Source organism: Diospyros lotus, chromosome 9, assembly GCF_014633365.1.
Source record: "Diospyros lotus cultivar Yz01 chromosome 9, ASM1463336v1, whole genome shotgun sequence".
Lineage (NCBI taxonomy): Eukaryota > Viridiplantae > Streptophyta > Magnoliopsida > Ericales > Ebenaceae > Diospyros > Diospyros lotus.
In genome coordinates, this window is record NC_068346.1 from 36,251,939 (window position 1) to 36,269,296 (window position 17,358).

General features: G+C 37.5%; 2 protein-coding genes across 4 annotated transcripts; both read left to right on the top strand.

Moving 5' to 3' along the window:
- Positions 1–782: 782 nt before the first annotated feature.
- Positions 783–12,707, top strand: LOC127810705 (probable serine/threonine-protein kinase At1g09600). Of its 3 annotated transcripts, none has more exons than XM_052350313.1 (9): positions 783–1,371; positions 1,442–2,131; positions 4,238–4,522; positions 7,611–7,928; positions 9,311–9,538; positions 10,260–10,360; positions 10,639–10,753; positions 10,921–11,406; positions 11,922–12,707. In XM_052350313.1, the coding sequence occupies exons 2-9, from the start codon at positions 1,673–1,675 to the stop codon at positions 12,132–12,134; spliced, it is 2,205 nt and encodes a 734-aa protein (XP_052206273.1). In that variant the 5' UTR covers positions 783–1,371; positions 1,442–1,672; the 3' UTR covers positions 12,135–12,707. The 3 variants fall into 3 exon arrangements, with proteins under 3 accessions (XP_052206273.1, XP_052206274.1, XP_052206272.1); XM_052350314.1 differs by having other exon boundaries at positions 1,476–2,131; XM_052350312.1 differs by having other exon boundaries at positions 783–2,131.
- Positions 12,708–13,308: 601 nt separating this feature from the next.
- Positions 13,309–14,718, top strand: LOC127810707 (glucuronoxylan 4-O-methyltransferase 1). The gene has a single exon (XM_052350318.1). The coding sequence runs from the start codon at positions 13,452–13,454 to the stop codon at positions 14,325–14,327; it is 876 nt and encodes a 291-aa protein (XP_052206278.1). The 5' UTR covers positions 13,309–13,451; the 3' UTR covers positions 14,328–14,718.
- Positions 14,719–17,358: the final 2,640 nt, after the last annotated feature.

Here is a 17,358-nt window from a genome sequence, read left to right on the forward strand (position 1 = left end):
CTCACTTGAGAGCCTATCTTAAGGTCTTTGATAGAACCTATTGAGAATTAATGCGTCACTTATTCACTATTATTTGAGAGACTTTCGTGGACCTTTAATATCATCGTTTATAAATTAAAAAAAAAGCCCAAAATGCTTGCCAAAATTTATGGCTCTCTCTCCAACTATTAGAGTTCTCCCTCTTATAAATGTGAGACTATTTTATAGTAAACATGAGCTCGAAATTATAGTTTTTTGCATTTTACATATTTATTTAAAGATTAATTTAAGTATCAAATGATTTATACGGAATATCGCTACGCCCTTAATCAACTTGTTCTTTGTAAGTCAAATCCTTGACTTTGAGGTTATCTATAAATACCTCGAGTGAGATATTATTTATTATAAAAAAATTTATTATTATATTATTAACAACAATACTAAACATTAATTTACATGATTCAATCACACACAACGACAACTATTATCCCCTCACGATGGCATTCTCCCATTGATTGTGACCTTATTTCACATAGTGATGGTGAGTGAAGGAGACCTACAATTAAGGTATTATAATAACATAATTATTTTAAAGTAAGTCTTAAGGTGACCCTTAATTTAAAAATACTAAGTAGCGTATATTAATTTAAAGTAAGGACCGGTCCTATTGACACGTCGCCCTAAAAATATCCCGCGATTGGTGTGGCCCCCACACACCGTCTATGATTCTATCACGTGTCAACGAGAGAAACCATCTCTCCCCTGTAGTGCAGCGTTAAGCAGGAGCAGCAGGAGCAGTTGTGGACCCCACTGGGTGGGTCGCTTCCACCATTCCCTTGCCTTCTTCCTCACGAGACTGCCGTTTCCTTCTCTCTCTCTCTTCTCCCTCTGATATCTCTCCCTGAACTCGCCGCAGCTGCAGAATCAGAATCGGAGGTTCCCTTTCCCTCCCTTTTGATTTGAATCATCTATCCTCGCAACCAAATCCCGCTCTGTCTTGCGTGTTTCTAGGATCTTCTTCCCAGATCCGGGAATCTCTCTCGCAGCCTCCATTTTTGATTTGTGGTCATCTGTTGGGTTCTGTGTCCGGCCTACCGCTGCTGCACTGTTTGTTTTCAGTTCAATCAACGGCTTTAACCGATTGGTTGCAAGAAAACCCTGATTCCGTTCCTCGGATTTGAAAATTTGATTTGGGCTTTCTATTTGAATTGCGTTGGGTATGATTTGCATTCTCAATTTTCAACAATGTGCTTCTGTTTGCGTTGATTTGGATCTCGGTTGCTTGTGGATTCACGTTCTGCGAGCACATTATTGGGATTTGGGCTTTACGTACCTGCTTTGAATTTCAGTTTTTGACTGGATCAAGAGTTGGGTTTATCAATTTTCAATGAGGTAGCTATTTGAGTATTTGGTATTGACGCGCTCTTGTTTGTGTTCTGAATTTGATTCAAATGTTCCACAGATCTATAACACATGCTGGTTGGTATATTTATTAGGATTGAAATGTTGGATTTGGAAAAATGGGAAAGATCTTGATTGATGACGAGTGTTGGGTATTTTGAGGGAAATGTGGATCGAATCCGATATTAGAACCGTATGAATTACAGCCAATTTATCTGGGTTTTGTGTTGGGAGTTGAATAGGGTAGCTCTGTTTCTTGTTCTGGAGCCGAGGACTGTGAAGTTGGATCACCATGGGCTGCATTTGTTCAAAAGGAACTTCTGCAAATGAGTATGTTGGGAACAATGCGAGGGACAGAGAATCCAAACGATCTTCAAAGCGTTATATTGCTTCATCGAGAAGAGAGGAAGTTGTAGTTGAGGTTGATAATGGTGGTAGCGATGCAACTACAAGGCTTATATCAACAGAGCCCACCGTGGAGAATTTGGCTTCCATTCCGACTGCATGGGATGAGGGGGAGAGGAAGGATATCGTTGTTGAAAAACAAGCAAAATCACAAATTCAAAAGCATGCGGCAACAGATGGCGGGAAGAGTGGGCAATCACAGATATCTCAGGCATTTAACATTAGCAATGGAGTTGATGGAGCACAAGTTGCTGCTGGGTGGCCATCCTGGTTGACTGCAGTGGCTGGAGAAGCTATCAAAGGGTGGGTACCTCGAAAGGCAGACTCATTTGAGAAATTGGACAAGGTCTAGTTATGTTCAATTCCTTCCATTCTATGCCCTTGATTACTGCACGTGTAGCGCACTACTTTGCATTATGTTGGCACACTTGGCAATTTTATTTTTCTAGTTTTTTCCTTTTACATTGGTGGAAAATTACACATGTTCATGACATCCTTTTCTTGTCTTTATACTAGCCACTACTTTGCATTTGTTGGCACGCTTGTCAATTTTTTTTTTAGTTATTTCCTTTTAAATTGGTGGAAAATTACACTTGCCATGGCATCTTTTCTTGTTTCTACCCTAGCCATTTATTTTCTTTTCTTTTGCTCACAACATAATGGAATTTCTTTGTCATGCTTCAGTCATACAAGAAAAAGAACTACAAAAATAAGTTTTATTCTATTTGGTTACAAGTTTATTTAGACTAACCTTGAGCAACAATTATAAGTTTTATTCTATTTGGTTAAAATGCACTCTTTTTTCAATACCCATAAGGGATCCGTAACATTTTGCTTTTGTTTTTGCTTTTTTTTACTAAGATGTGATGTTTTTGTTCAAGGTTAGTCTAATAACAGCTGTTATGAGCATATGTGGCCTTACATGTTCATGACATCCTTTTCTTGTCTTTATACTAGCCACTACTTTGCATTTGTTGGCACGCCTGTCAATTTTTTTTTTTCAGTTCTTTCCTTTTAAATTGGTGGAAAATTACACTTGTCATGGCATCTTTTCTTGTCTGTACCCTAGCCATTTATTTTCTTTTCTTTTGCTCACAGGATAATGGAATTTCTTTGTCATGCTTTAGTCATACAAGAAAAACAACTACGAAATGAGTTTTATTCTATTTGGTTAAAATGCACTCTTTTTTTATTACCCATAAAGGATCTGTAACATTTTGCTTTTGCTTTTGCTTTTTTTAACTAAGATTTGATGTTTTTGTTCAAGGTTAGTCTAATAACAGTTGTTATGAGCATATATGGCCTTACATGTTCATGACATTCTTTTCTTGTCTTTATACTAGCCACTACTTTGCATTTGTTGGCACGCTTGTCAAATTGTTTTTTTTAGTTCTTTCCTTTTAAATTGGTGGAAAATTACACTTGTCATGGCATCTTTTCTTGTCTGTACCCTGGCCATTTATTTTCTTTTCTTTTGCTCACAACATAATGGAATTTCTTTGTCATGCTTCAGTCATACAAGAAAAATAACTACAAAAATAAGTTTTATTCTATTTGGTTAAAATGCACTATTTTTTCATTACCCATAAGGGATCTGTAACATTTTGCTTTTGTTTTTGCTTTTTTTTACTAAGATGTGATGTTTTTGTTCAAGGTTAGTCTAATAACAGTTGTTATGAGCATCTGTGGCCTTCTACTAATACATTGAGTCATTTGCAAGGCAAGCTGGGACTGCACGCCCTCAATGAAAAGAAAGATAAGATGGTCATTTAGGGATAATATTTGGTGTGTAAAGGTCTTTAGAATTTCCTTATTTCTATTATGTTCTTCTCAGAAGAACCAACATTGCTGGTTGGGTGAATTCAGTAGTTCTTTGCTTGATAACTTATAATATTCTTTATACCCCTTTCACTGTTAATTATTACAGTTCAAAAACATGACAAGAAAAAAGAAAAACATATTTTTGTACTTATGCCCACTTTGAATTGTTGGTAATGTTAATTCACTTTTATTAAAGATAGACATTACAAGCTTTATGTGGCTTTGACAGATGCAACAATCAGTTCTTTTGGTAAAAGGGCGCATTATACTTCTTGATATATATAATACATGTTTTCTGCCTTGGCCATAAATAATTTACTTGAGAGCCAGTTTTCCACTATTAAATAAACTGAAAGATTCAAAATTAGTATTTCTATTAACCAACAACATTTTAAGTATTGAGGCTCATATTACATTATTGAATGTTCACTTTTAGTTTTTCCGGACTCAAACAAGTTAAATTAGAATAAAATATCACATGGGTAAACTTTGAATTGTATGTCATTTGAGTTGTTACTGCTGAAACATAATTTAGGAATTTTTTATACAAAACCTTTTGGTGTTAAATAGTGTTTATGCCTGTCATTTTTCATCCATTTGTGTCTCTGACTTAAATTGATATGTTATGCAGATTGGACAAGGTACTTATAGCAGTGTGTACAGGGCCCGTGACCTTGAGACTGGTAAAATTGTTGCTTTAAAGAAGGTCCGTTTTGTTAACATGGATCCAGACAGTGTTCGTTTTATGGCAAGGGAAATTCTTATTTTGCGTCGACTTGATCACCCAAATGTCATGAAGCTTGAAGGTCTGGTCACATCAAGGATGTCTGGCAATTTATACCTTGTATTTGAATATATGGAGCATGACCTTGCTGGTCTTGTTGTGTCACCATTGGTCAAGTTTAGTGAACCACAGGTATGTGCTTCTCCATTGCCTGGGTGCTACAAGATAACTGTTGTAGAAATTGCCAGTGAAGTAATGGGAAATCCTGCAAAATTTTCTGTTATATAAATTCTGCAAAAGCTTATGAAAATTGATACCAACAACTCGACACAGATGATGGGGGAAGATATCTATATATATATTTATAAATATATATATATAAACACAGGCAAGAGAAAGGAAAACTAAAGATTTGAATAAAGTGAAATCTATAAGAAACAACATACCAAGCCTTTACCCCATTATATAGGGTCGGCCAAGTAAAGTGAAATCCATAAAAGATGAACACCGAAAGGCACATGTAAGTGAGGGGGAGATCAAGGAGAGATGGGAAAAGTGTTTCTTGAAGTTATTTAATGAAGATTGGGAAACAAATGTTATGTTAAGGCATCTTTGTAACTCTGAAGAAATTAGATCTACATACCTAAATGAAACAAAGCAAGTATTGAAAAATATGGACAATAGTAAAGCAGTTTGACTAGATAATATCCATATAGAAGCATGAAAATGCTTGCAAGAGGACATTTTTTGGTTAATGAAATTATCTAATGTGATCCTTAAGTCAGCAAAGATGCAAAACAGATGGAGGAAATGCACTTTACTGCCTATAAGGAAGAATAAATGAGATGTTCAAAGTTGTGAAAATTATAGAGGAATCAAGCTAGCGAGCCTTGCTATTACATTGTTATGTGCCAGAGTCTTGTGAGAAATTTTTTAAGTTAAAATTAAGTGGGTCAAGTAGTTTGAAAAAGTCTAAATTAGTTAATATTAGAATATTGATGTTTATTTGAACTATTCAAGATTGTTTCATTGTGGGAGAGATTTTTTTAGATTTTATAGGAGAGTTTTTAGTAAGTACTTGCTAAATTCTAGAGAAGTATGCTATTTTTTTTGTTAGAATTGTTTTATGAATAATGTAATTAGTTTAAGGAGGGAGTCAAGCATTAATCCTACAAACATTTATTGTTCACTATTTTGGAGGTTTAAGGTTTCCCTAGAAGCAATCCTATATGATAAAACCCTAGGGTTTTATTGGAAAAATTGAAAAGAGAATAGGGAAAAGAAAAAGGGATTTTGATCTCTTCGAGGTGATTGACCTCCAAATTAGCCAAGGCTTTGATTGTATTTGATTGCTTGAAAAATAAACCAAAGGCAATTACATATATATAGAGTTCCCTTAGTTAATTTGGATTTGTATTCCTTAATTAGTTAGGATCTCTAATAAAAAGGGAAACAATTAAGTCCCTAATCTAATCTAAAGCCCTAAATTTAAGGAATCATAATCAAAGGCAATCAAGTAATTAAAGATAACTAATCTAATCTAATCTAATCTCTAAAATTAAGGAACTTTATTATAATCAACTAGGATTTGTAATTTAAAATCAAAATCAAAGAAAATAATCAAACCCCAAAATTTTGGAATCCTAACACTATATCAGCTTCTCTTCTCTAACCTCTTTGTTTTGCAACACTGTGTTCCTTTTAACCTTCCTTTCTGCTACCAAAATTGATCCCAAACATAGGGCAGAAAAAAACATAACACTCCTCTTGCTTACCCTCCATCTTAATCTACCAGACAGCAAACTAGATTTCTTACAACCTTAAGTAATAGAAACTTTTGGAGAGAGTGATTGAACATAGGTAGAAGTAGAAGAGAAACCAAGTTGTTTGAAAACCAATTTGGTTTCATCCCTGGTAGGTCAACAATAGAAGCTATATGCTTGTTGAGATGCCTAATGGAAAGATATAAGATAAACAAGCGGATGGAAAGACTATTGTGGCTCAACACAGTGCCAATATAGTGTTTTTAACGGTGCAGTTATTAATGTTTTACTCACTCATCAGCATCATTTGCTCCTTATCCTCACCAAGTTAGGTCTGGTGGCACAACATTTATAATATCAATTGATTTCTAAAAGTCACATTGACAATACAAATCCATGCAAAAAACAATGTGGCAAAATTTTACCCAGATGCTCTTCCTAATGCAACCCCTTGGCAAGGGAATGATGACCTTAGTCTGTACCTAATTAGCTGTTACAGTCAGCTTTCCTTTCAATTTGGAAAGAGAAATATGCTGGGATTGGGTTTGTTGCAGCTTGAGTGATGTTGAAGTGTAAGCCTCTTGTCACTGAGACAAGCAGGAAGAATCTCATACTTAGTTTGTTCATGGCACATTGAATTTCTTTTAAATTTATGAGTCATGCTACTTGTACATCACTTTTGTACATCTTGGGCTACATAAAGGAATATTATGACCAAAATACCCCTCACCTCCATGCGCCTCTATGCGTTTCATGAGGGATTTTTTTGTCATTGGCACACCTTTATGTAGCCCAAGATGTACACAAAGGTGTACCAATAGCATTTTCCTAAATTTATTTTGGCCATTTGGTCAATTGAGGGTCCTCATGCAAACTCCTTGGGCACCATGGATCTTTGCCTAAAGGGCTAGCTGAAGGTGACTTGTGGGCTTATGAGACCAAATAACATACAAAGACATCCAAGTAGACTATTGATGTGGGACTGGGTTGTGTCAAACTTCACTCCTTTTAATTCTTGGCGTGCTTGCTAAGCCAAAAATCTCACATCTCTATCTGATCCAAGTTAGCCTATAACACTTTCCTAGCTGGAATTCAGTTGGTAGTGCTATTTGGTTGCTTTGATACCATTTGTTACATCTTGTGTCCTCACTGAACAGTGCTAGTTGGAGGAGGTGATTTATGGGTGTTCAATACCAAGTGATATACTCTGAGACCTCTTGGTAGATCTCAGATGTGAGATTGGAATTGTGACAGGGATTAATGATTAAGACTTTAATTTCTGCCTGTTGCCATCTATAAAATGTCCAATCATGGTTTACAAATTATTGCTATATAAATTGGGTTGTATTTGGATTCACAGGGAATTTCATAGACAAAAGTTAAGGAACCAACTCTTGCTGCTTTGTACTTGAGATCTGTAGTTTTTTGGTTTGAGTGTCACTTCCATTTCTGTAATCTTCAGCTACCTTTGGAAGAAAGATTAAGCTCTGTATTGAATGTCCTTTTATGGCCTGCAGATCAAATGTTACATGCAACAGCTACTTCGTGGACTTGAGCACTGCCACAGTCGTGGGGTCTTGCATCGTGACATCAAGGGCTCGAATCTTCTTATTGATAACAAAGGAAATCTCAAGATTGGTGATTTTGGGCTGGCAACATTTTTCCGCTCCAATGCAAAGCAACCTTTAACAAGTCGTGTTGTAACTTTGTGGTATCGACCTCCTGAGCTTTTGCTTGGTGCTACAGATTATGGAGCTTCTGTTGATTTATGGAGTGCTGGCTGCATTCTTGCTGAACTCTATGCTGGGAAGCCAATCATGCCTGGAAGAACAGAGGTACATTTACCTGCTTAAAAGGTTTAATCGATGATTGTACGAGCTGATCATTTGTCTGTGTGCGTGTCTCTTGAACATAGAAAATATGACCATGGATAGAGATGGCTGGAGGCCTAGAATTCCTGTAGCCAACCCCACCTAGTGGGATTCGGGTTTGTTGTTTGTGTTTTGAAGCTTATGCTTCTAGATGAGCAGCACTCCTTTTTATAATCAAAACATAGGAATTAAATAGCAAAACTAGAATTGCTGGAACACAGAATTGCTGGAATGCATGAGTATTGTTAGTCATTAGTGATGTTGTGTTTGACCATTCCTGATCAAGTTATTAAACCTTCTCTTGATCCATGTTGCCCATTGCCTGAAGTTTTTGGCTGAACATCAGTGATTGGCAATTCTTGCTTCATGCATGCTTTTATAACTGGGAAAATGGGTTGCAAAACTAGGTCAAGAAACTGAGAAGCCAAAATACTAGTTTCACTCAGAGATGAATTGACAACATGAAGAAAACAGAATTTAGGTGGCCGAGGTTTGCAATATCTTTATGAACTTTGATGGGGAAGATGAACAGAGTACAGATTGAAATCATGTTAGATGCTTAAGGCATAGCTTAGAGCATTTTTTTGTTGTTGTTGTTGTTGTGGCAGTTAATAGTTACAAGTGAACGCCTCCCAGATTGAGTAATGATGGCTTTGTAGTAACTGGATTGGACCAGAATGTTTAAAATGAGTAAGAAATTTGTGTTTGCTTATCACTGGTTTCAGGTATGCCCTTAGTGGGGCTAAATGGCCAGTACTTCTTGATGAAAACTCCAAGTTCTTGCAATTGAAAGCCTTTTCTTAATGTAAGAAAAATATTTGGATACAACTCCACCAGAGGAAGGGCTTCCATGTGCTTGGGCTGCATGAAAAGATTTTAGACAGTGCATCAGTGGACATAGGCAAGGTCCACTTTCACCACCAGATCTGAACTGCCTTTTGATAGATGACTTGACTAGTATAGCTTGTATGTACAGTACTCATCAAAGCAATCATTTCTTGTTGTATGCTCCTCTGAATGGAAAAATCAAGATGGAGAAAGGAAACAAACATGCACAAGCAATGATGAGAAGGCAAACAAGAAATTGGGAGTACTTAGAGCAGGGAATATATTCATACGTGGGTTCAAGTTTTAGGACTTTGGTGTTTGATTGTGAGTTGAAATCTGGTACTTTGTATGGATTGATGTGGCTGTCCTTATCCTGCGTGTTTGCAAACCATTGTCCTTGTAATGCAGGAGAGCAATCTTCAGAAGTTTGTCTGAGATTTTGTTTCATGGTTATTTTTAATTCTATGATCCTTAGGATTTGACTGGTGATTGAGAGGCTCTTCTTGTATCATTTACAGGTGGAACAACTGCATAAAATATTCAAACTCTGTGGTTCTCCATCTGATGTATACTGGCAAAAATCAAAATTGCCTCATGCAACTATCTTTAAACCTCAGCATCCTTACAAACGTTGTGTTGCTGAGACATTCAAGGACTTCCCTTCTTCAGTTTTAGCTCTTTTGGACGTCCTCCTTGCTGTAGAACCTGAGAGCCGGGGATCAGCTTCTTCTGCCCTTCAAAGTGAGGTAAAGCTGAGATTCTTGGTAGTTCTGTCTTTTTTATCTTTTCATTTTGGCTCGTGTCATTTTTTTAAGTCTCTGGCATTTTCTTTATATGTTTCAAGTTTTTGAAATTTGGTCCTTGTAGTGGGTTCATATTCTATCTTTTTTTGTTCCTAGTAGAAGAACCACCAACTTGGAAGCTTTTAGCATGCCCATTTACTATCCTCCTTGCGAATTTCCTGTCTTCTTGTACCGTTAATGGTAGCAACAATTTACATCCTGCATTTTCCCCTTCTCAATTTAATTAGATCTGGATGCTTTAGGGGACATTTCTTGTCTTTCTTTCCTTTTTGTGTTTGTGGAAGGATTCTAAATTAATACCTTTCTTTGGTTTTCTCTTTTCTGCCTGAAATTGCCCCTTCCAAATTTTGACTGGATGGGATGCCTCAATCATTTCATTGGAACATGCGCATGTAAGATTTAAAGTAGCCTATTTGCAAGTGGGCTTATGGTTGCTTAAAACTGACACTTCATAGATCCTGAAACCTCATGCACTGGGCTGTTCTTTCTTTCATCCATTTTTATTTTAATGTTTTCTGTCTAGACTTGGATATTCATACTGATATTGATTATTGTTTGGATTGCCACCGTTTGTTACTTTCTTAACTTGGAATCTTTTCCTCGTTGTTGCTGTGTTTTTTTTTTTTTTTTTTTTGGGGGGGGGGGGGGGGGGGGTGTTGTTCAGTTCTTCACAACAAAGCCTCTTCCTTGTGAACCATCAAGTTTACCCAAGTATCCACCAAGCAAGGAGTTCAATGCCAAACTTCGTGATGATGAAGCAAGAAGGTATGCATATCATGCCTTTAACATTAACTCTATTTCATCCCCCATATTTTTTGCAATTTGCCTACAGCCCTTTGTTGGAAGTGGAAAGACAGTGTTTGGGGGGGGGGGAAGGAGTTGTTGAGATTTGTTGCATGTTCTTAGTGTCTGTATTTGCAATGTTGTAACTGTAGGAATAATGCAGCTTCTCCTGAACAAGGGGCAGCTCTTGTTTGGAATCTTTAATGCAATGAAATTCTCGTACACTTAATTCACAGATTGCATATGATCCTTTATGCCAGGCAAAGAGAAGCTGCAGGTAAAGGTCATGTGCGTGAATCTTACAAGAAAGGCTCCAGAGAATCTAAAGCAGTGCCGGCACCAGATGCTAATGCGGAGCTGCATGAGTCCATTCAGGTAATCTCTTGTTCTGTAACGCTTATGTGCATAGTTGTCCAGATATGCACATAACTCCTGTCTATGCTCAACAGGCATGTGTATGCATGGTAGAACAAAAAAAATTATGTGGCAACTTTAGTTTTCATTTTTGGTTTTTCCCCATCCTTTGGTCTTGATCCATCCAGAAGCGACTGGGGCAGTCAAATGCTAAAAGCAATAGTGAAAAGTTCAATCGTGAAGAAGATGGTGGGTCTGGCTTCCGCATGGAGCCTTCTAGAGGAATGCAACAAGATGGTCTCTCACATTCCGGCCAATTGGTTCAGCATGTTGATTCTGGATCTTCAACAAATAAAAGTGAAGATCTGATGGGTTCTCAACCATTTGCTTCAAAGAATGGTTCAGTTTTGAGGACCCAGAACTCTTTCAGACTTCAGGGATTAACCCAGTTTTCCAGGTTTTCCAATTCAGTTGCAGTTAGAGGCAGTTCACGTTTTGATATGAGCGGAGGAGCAAATGCGAACCCGCACTGGCCAGAGGAGCGCCTGAATGCTCAATATGGTCAGCTGGATGATGCAGAATCCTCTGTAAACCAGGAATGGTCGCAACATTTGCTCGACGTGCCAAAGTCTCATTCCAAGGACAAACAAGCACCTGGGAATGAGTCTACAATGGTAATGGATAACTTCAACTCAACTATTTCCCTTAAGAAAGTTAAAATGAATGGCTCAATATTAACTGGTTTATGGATTTCCCCGAGATTGAGACCAAGTTGCTGTGCATCCTCTGTTGGGAGATACTGAACTTTATGAAAACTCAGGTTCTACTGATGGGAAAATCAAATTGAATTTTTGACAAGAATGAACCATCTTGTGGGGTAACCACCCGCAATTTATCTTGTGTCCCACTCTATTTCTCTGGAAGAGAATGTCCCTTGGGCCATGTGCCTAGGCTGCATTGCCATAAGGTGACTTGATTCAAGTCCCATTGAATTACCTATCTTAAAAAAACTGAAAGAAAATAATAGAAATTTCTAGGTAGTCTAAAGCCATATTAACTGGGGAACTTTGAGACTACTCTCAATGGTTCTTGACAGTCAAAAGGGCCTACTTATGACTGACATTTATTGAAGTTCTGCAGTTGCACAGGCTTTTTATTTGATGTGCTTATCGCTTTGATTTTTCCTTAGGCTCATGCTCCGAAGAAGAATAGGATCCATTACTCTGGACCATTGCTTCCTCCAGGGGGTAACATTGAGGAAGTGCTCAAAGAACACGAGAAACAAATCCAACATGCTGTCCGCAAAGCACGTGTTGACAAGACCAGAGCCAAGACCAAGAAGATGTATGGCGATAATGGACAAACTGAGTCGCTACTGCACCATGGGGTAAATGGCCGATGACCTTTCAGAGGAATTCTAGGACACCTTTACATGGATTTTCAGGAAGATCAGCAGAATGCTGCTGCTATCATGTAAACCATGGGGATTTCAGCAAGTTCATTGCTGGGAGGTAAACCCTGGATTTCAAGGACGATTGGCTATCATGGAGTCAGGAAAATCCCCACTCTTATAGTTTCAACCTTCCAAGAACATGCAACTGATGAAGAAAATTTCGATGGTCCACGAGCTAGTCGAGGAGGTTGATAGACTGGTCATCGAGTTAGATAGTGAGGTGACTTTTAACTGCTAGAGATATTCATGTACAGCTCAAAGCCAGTTCCATTTGGCCCAATTTTGTATGATGTACTGATATAGAGGCTAAGCCATTGGTGCAAGTTCCTGGGAATTTTGCGCCTCAGGCCATCGTCTGAGTCATTGCCTGGACATCCATTGCACAACACATTTATTCTTTAGTCTGCAAATTCTTTTCTTGTGGCATTAGTTTGTGGCCTAGGGGAAAATATCTTCTCCGCTGGGCATGATATGAACTGTTTCTCAACAATGAGTCAAATGACACATTTCTGCTGCTTCTAATGCTTGGTTTTGTCCCTAGATCTTTTACTTTCTGCCATTGGAGAGGAGGATTTGAGATAGTTGGGACTACTTGTTCTCTGTTTCTTGAAGATCACAGTTGTGTTGCAAGCCTCTAATAGGTTTATTTATATATATGTATATTCTTCATAGCCTAAATTTCCAAGCCCTGCGTAGCAGAAGTTTTGATATTTTACCAAATTCAGAAGATATGGCGATGAACAGAGATGATATTAAGGCTTGTTGAATGTGATGATAGTGGCTTCAAGTTCTCATATATAGAAAAGAAAAAGAAAAAGAAAAGAACTCCTTAAGGTTATGAACTGTACTAAGTCAGCCTCCTTTCCCAGAAATTGAAGGTTAAGTAGCTCTGTTCTTGTGACCTAACTATAATCAGATTTTGGCCAAAATCATAGCCATGTTTGTGAGTACCCACCCTGCCCTGCTGCACTAAGAAATAAACAACATAACTCTCAAAATGACAAGCACCTAGTACTCCACCAACTTTGCAGATCTACCAACCACTCTTCTTGCTTCATCCAAACTCTTTTCAGTTCTCTGGTCTTCGTCAATGCTTCAATAAACCTCTCCCTTCATCTCTAAGTCATCTCTGATCATCAAATAGCCATCCCTGCTTTCATCCACTTGCCTCCAGATTCATATCCTTTCCTTTGTCTCCAATTCAAACCAAATTCTGACCTTTCATTCACCCACCCTTCAATCTCTTTCTCTCCAGAAGAAGAAAAGATGAGGCCGAAGAGCCAGAATCCCCTGAACTTTAAGCTTCTGCTCATCGGTGTCTTCCTAGCTTTCCTTCTCCTCTTCGTGTTGAGATCGCGCTTCTCATCTTCGGATGAGAGCCCGTCTCCAATCTCTCAGACTAGTATTTTCCCAAAAGCCTCACATTCATTGAAAGATGCAAAGCCATCCAACTGCTCATCAACCTGCACCAAAATCCCACCTTCCCTGGCTCAAGCTCTCGTCCACTACTCAGCCTCAAGCATCACCCCACAACAAACCCTCAAGGAAATCTCAGTGACAGCCAAGGTTTTGCAGAGGAAGTCCCCCTGCAACTTCCTAGTCTTCGGCCTAGGCCACGACAGCCTAATGTGGAGCATGCTAAACTATGGAGGGCGGACCATTTTCCTCGAGGAAGATGCGAGCTGGATCGAGCAAATCAAGCTGAGATTCCCCATGTTGGAATCGTTTCATGTGACTTATGACAGCAAAGTGAACCAAGCCGATGATCTGCTGCAAGTTGGCAAGGGTCCTGAATGCACTGCAGTTGGTGACACTAGGTACTCAATGTGCCAGCTTGCCCTGAAAGGGCTGCCGAGTGAAGTTTATGAAACAAAGTGGGATCTGATCATGGTGGATGCTCCAACAGGGTACCACGAGGAGGCTCCCGGGAGGATGAGTGCCATATACACTGCCGGCATGATGGCTAGGAACCGCGATGATGGAGAGACCGATGTGTTTGTGCACGACGTGAACAGGGATGTTGAGGATAAGTTCTCTAGGGAATTCTTGTGTGATGGGTACCTGAGGAAACAACAAGGGAGGCTAAGGCATTTCAGGGTCCCAAGTCACAGGGGTAGCCTGCCCAAGCCCTACTGCCCTTGATAAAAACCATACTCTCTTCCTTTCTTTCTTCCTTTCTATTGCTTCTTCTTCAGCTTTTATCTTCTCCTCTGTGAAGGGATTGATCATTGATCATTGAGCCATTTCCATTTTTTCAAGTTTTTTCAAGTTCTGATGATGCCCGTAGAATGAAACATGAAAACGAGATGCCTGCAACTGCCTTGATGAAGCTTCCTTGAACTTCAATAAAGTGGCATAATGCCCACAAGCTATAGCATCATATAGTTTAGCTTAGCTTAGCTCAAGTTTGTGTTATATATATATATATATATATGCTATTAGACAGCCAACCATTTGATCAGCCATTTGAATGCCTCTCTGTTCTGGAAATTAATCAAATTCACACTTTGAAGAGAATTCCATGATTTGGACACACAGTGAGCTCAATAAGTGTAACTGTGTAAAGATACAAAGAAATTTGTGGAGATAAAGAAATAGGATGTTTTTGCACCTATAACTATTTATTTGATTCGGTTCGAATTGAATTAGACTGAATTTGAACCAAGATTCATAAAAAATCTGGACAAGGACTGGATTAGACCAGTTTGGTCCACTCTAATCCTAATTGGGCCAAACCTCTTTTTTTCTATTTTTAATATTAAAATTTTAAAATATGCATATATTTATATATATATCGTCTAAATAAAAAAATTCAAATAAGAATTTATATGACGCAACATTCTAAATTTAACTTTTAACTCCGTATATGTATATTATTAATAAATAATATTATTTATCATTGTAAATTATAATTTAAAAAATATATAATTATTAACAAATAAATAACCAGATTTTTTTTTGTCTTGAATCGAATCTGATAAAAAATCTGTTACAGAAACAACAAATCCAATAACTGATCAATCCAAACTAAAATTTGAATACCCTTACATATTAAAAATGACAAAGTGAAAAGAATATCGTGTAAACAAAATATATAAAATGAAAAAACAAATAAAAGCAATATCTTTATGCACTTTTAGACACAAATTACTAATTATGTACCATAGATCTTTTAATTTTTTAAATTAGTACATAAAAATAAATTATCTTATTCTAATTAAATAATTTATTCATTGATCTAAACAATCATGTCGATGGATTATTTAATTTTTTGAACTTATTTTTTAAAATAAATAATTAAATTAATGTTGTTCGCACTTTGACTCTACTTATAAGTTTAGGAATTATTCTCTTTGTGTTTCAGGTTTAAGTTTTGAATTTATTTTTAGTTTTATCTTTTAAGTGTTTCTTTTGAAATTATTAAAAATAAGTTCATTTTATCTATAGTGTTTTTCATGTTTTAAAAAATTTAAGTTTGTTTGTGATAAAAACAGTTAGATTTTTTTATTATTATTTTGAGTTTATTTATAATTTTTTTCTCATCTTCAAAAATATATTTTAAAAAATAAAAAACTAAACACGTTTTTACTATTTTAAAAAATTAAAAACAATTTAAAAATAACAAGGACTTAGATTTGGATTTCATGAACTTATGTTGCATATAACGGCCGTCTATGTATGTAACATAACTTCTAATCAACCATCAATGTCAACATCCAATGTTAAACTCCACTTAAGCATGGTCATCCAAACTTTATCCGAGACACAAGACACCAATTTACTTTATCTCAGTATAACTTTCATCGAGCTATTCACGATAGCATTTAGTTTTAAACATGATCATCTAAACTTTTGTAAGACACAAACTTCAATTTATCTTATCTTATTATAATTTTTTTATTTTTGTAACATGCAAAACTCGAGCACTCTTTCAATTAGAGTCAAATTTTAACTCAGATCTATCGTAACCTTTTTAAAACTAATAATTCGTCTATTTCATAATTTTAGATGAACAAACAAGTTCACTACGAGTCGAATCCTATGGATTGGTCATTCGGATAGACACAACAATCGATTACGCATTTTCTCACGAAAACATAATTAAATATATGACCTCGCAATATTCTAAATTTTCAAACGTATATGATAGACTATCTCCATTATCGTTTAAGGTTTTCATTATAACTTTCATTGAGCAATTACTTGAAATGAAGTCTATTTTAAATTTCAGACAAAAAGGAAAAATACATCAGATAATGAGTAGATAATTAATATAAAAATAAAAAATTATTAGATATTTTAAATTTTAAATAAATGATAAAAGATGTCAATAACCTATGTTGCACGGAAATGGAAACGGGAAACGGGGAAACGCGGAAACGGAAACGCGGAAACGGTATTTTTCAAAAAAGTTAGGAAACGGAAATGCGGGGTAAACTGTAATTTTAAAAAATATAGGGGTGTATGTGAAATTAATATATCATTTATATACTATAAATAATATTAAATTATAATTTTACAAACTAGATATAATATTACAATATTACCCTATACCGCAAGCTCTCAGAGATGAGAGACCCATGCCTTTGTTGTCAATGGCCGATTGCGCCTCTTCCTCCGCCTGCCACCGTCGCCAACTCGCCGCCTCTCTTGCCGTCGACGCATCTGTTGCCCTCGCCTTCGCCCTCGCCGTCGATCTCGCCTCTCTCACAGTCGATCTCTGCCATCGTTGCTGCCTCTCTCGGTCGCCATCGACGAGTCTCTTGCCCTCAGCTTCGCCTTCGTCTCGCCTCTCTCACAGTCGAAGTCTGCCACTGTCATTCGTCTTTCTCGCCATCGACGAGTCTCTTGCCCTCACCATCGAGTTTGATCTCGCCTCTCTCACAATCGAAGCGTTTCTGCCACCGTCGCTCGCTTCTCACCCTCGCCGCCGCCCACCGCCGTACACCATCTCTCGCCTCGACCGTCGCTACATACTCCATATCTCGCCTCCCCACCGACCGTCGCCGCCTCGCCTCTCGGTGACGATCGTCTTCCTCGCTGCAGGTGAGTGACTGGTCGCTGGAAACGCGTTTCAAGTGTGAAACGCATTTCCCATATTTTCTGTAAATTGCGAAACGGCCCCTAAAACGTTTCGCAATTTACAGAAACGTTTCGAAGGCCATTTCAGGCC

What these genes read in the sequence shown, in the direction of transcription:
- LOC127810705 (XM_052350312.1), top strand. Translation starts at nt 1,673, where the DNA reads ATGGGCTGCATTTGTTCAAAAGGAACTTCTGCAAATGAGTATGTTGGG. An exon ending in TCAAGTTTAGTGAACCACAG is followed by an intron (nt 4,523 to 7,610) that starts GTATGTGCTTCT and finishes TATGGCCTGCAG; the next exon opens with ATCAAATGTTACATGCAACA. An exon ending in TCATGCCTGGAAGAACAGAG is followed by an intron (nt 7,929 to 9,310) that starts GTACATTTACCT and finishes TATCATTTACAG; the next exon opens with GTGGAACAACTGCATAAAAT.
- LOC127810707 (XM_052350318.1), top strand. Translation starts at nt 13,452, where the DNA reads ATGAGGCCGAAGAGCCAGAATCCCCTGAACTTTAAGCTTCTGCTCATC.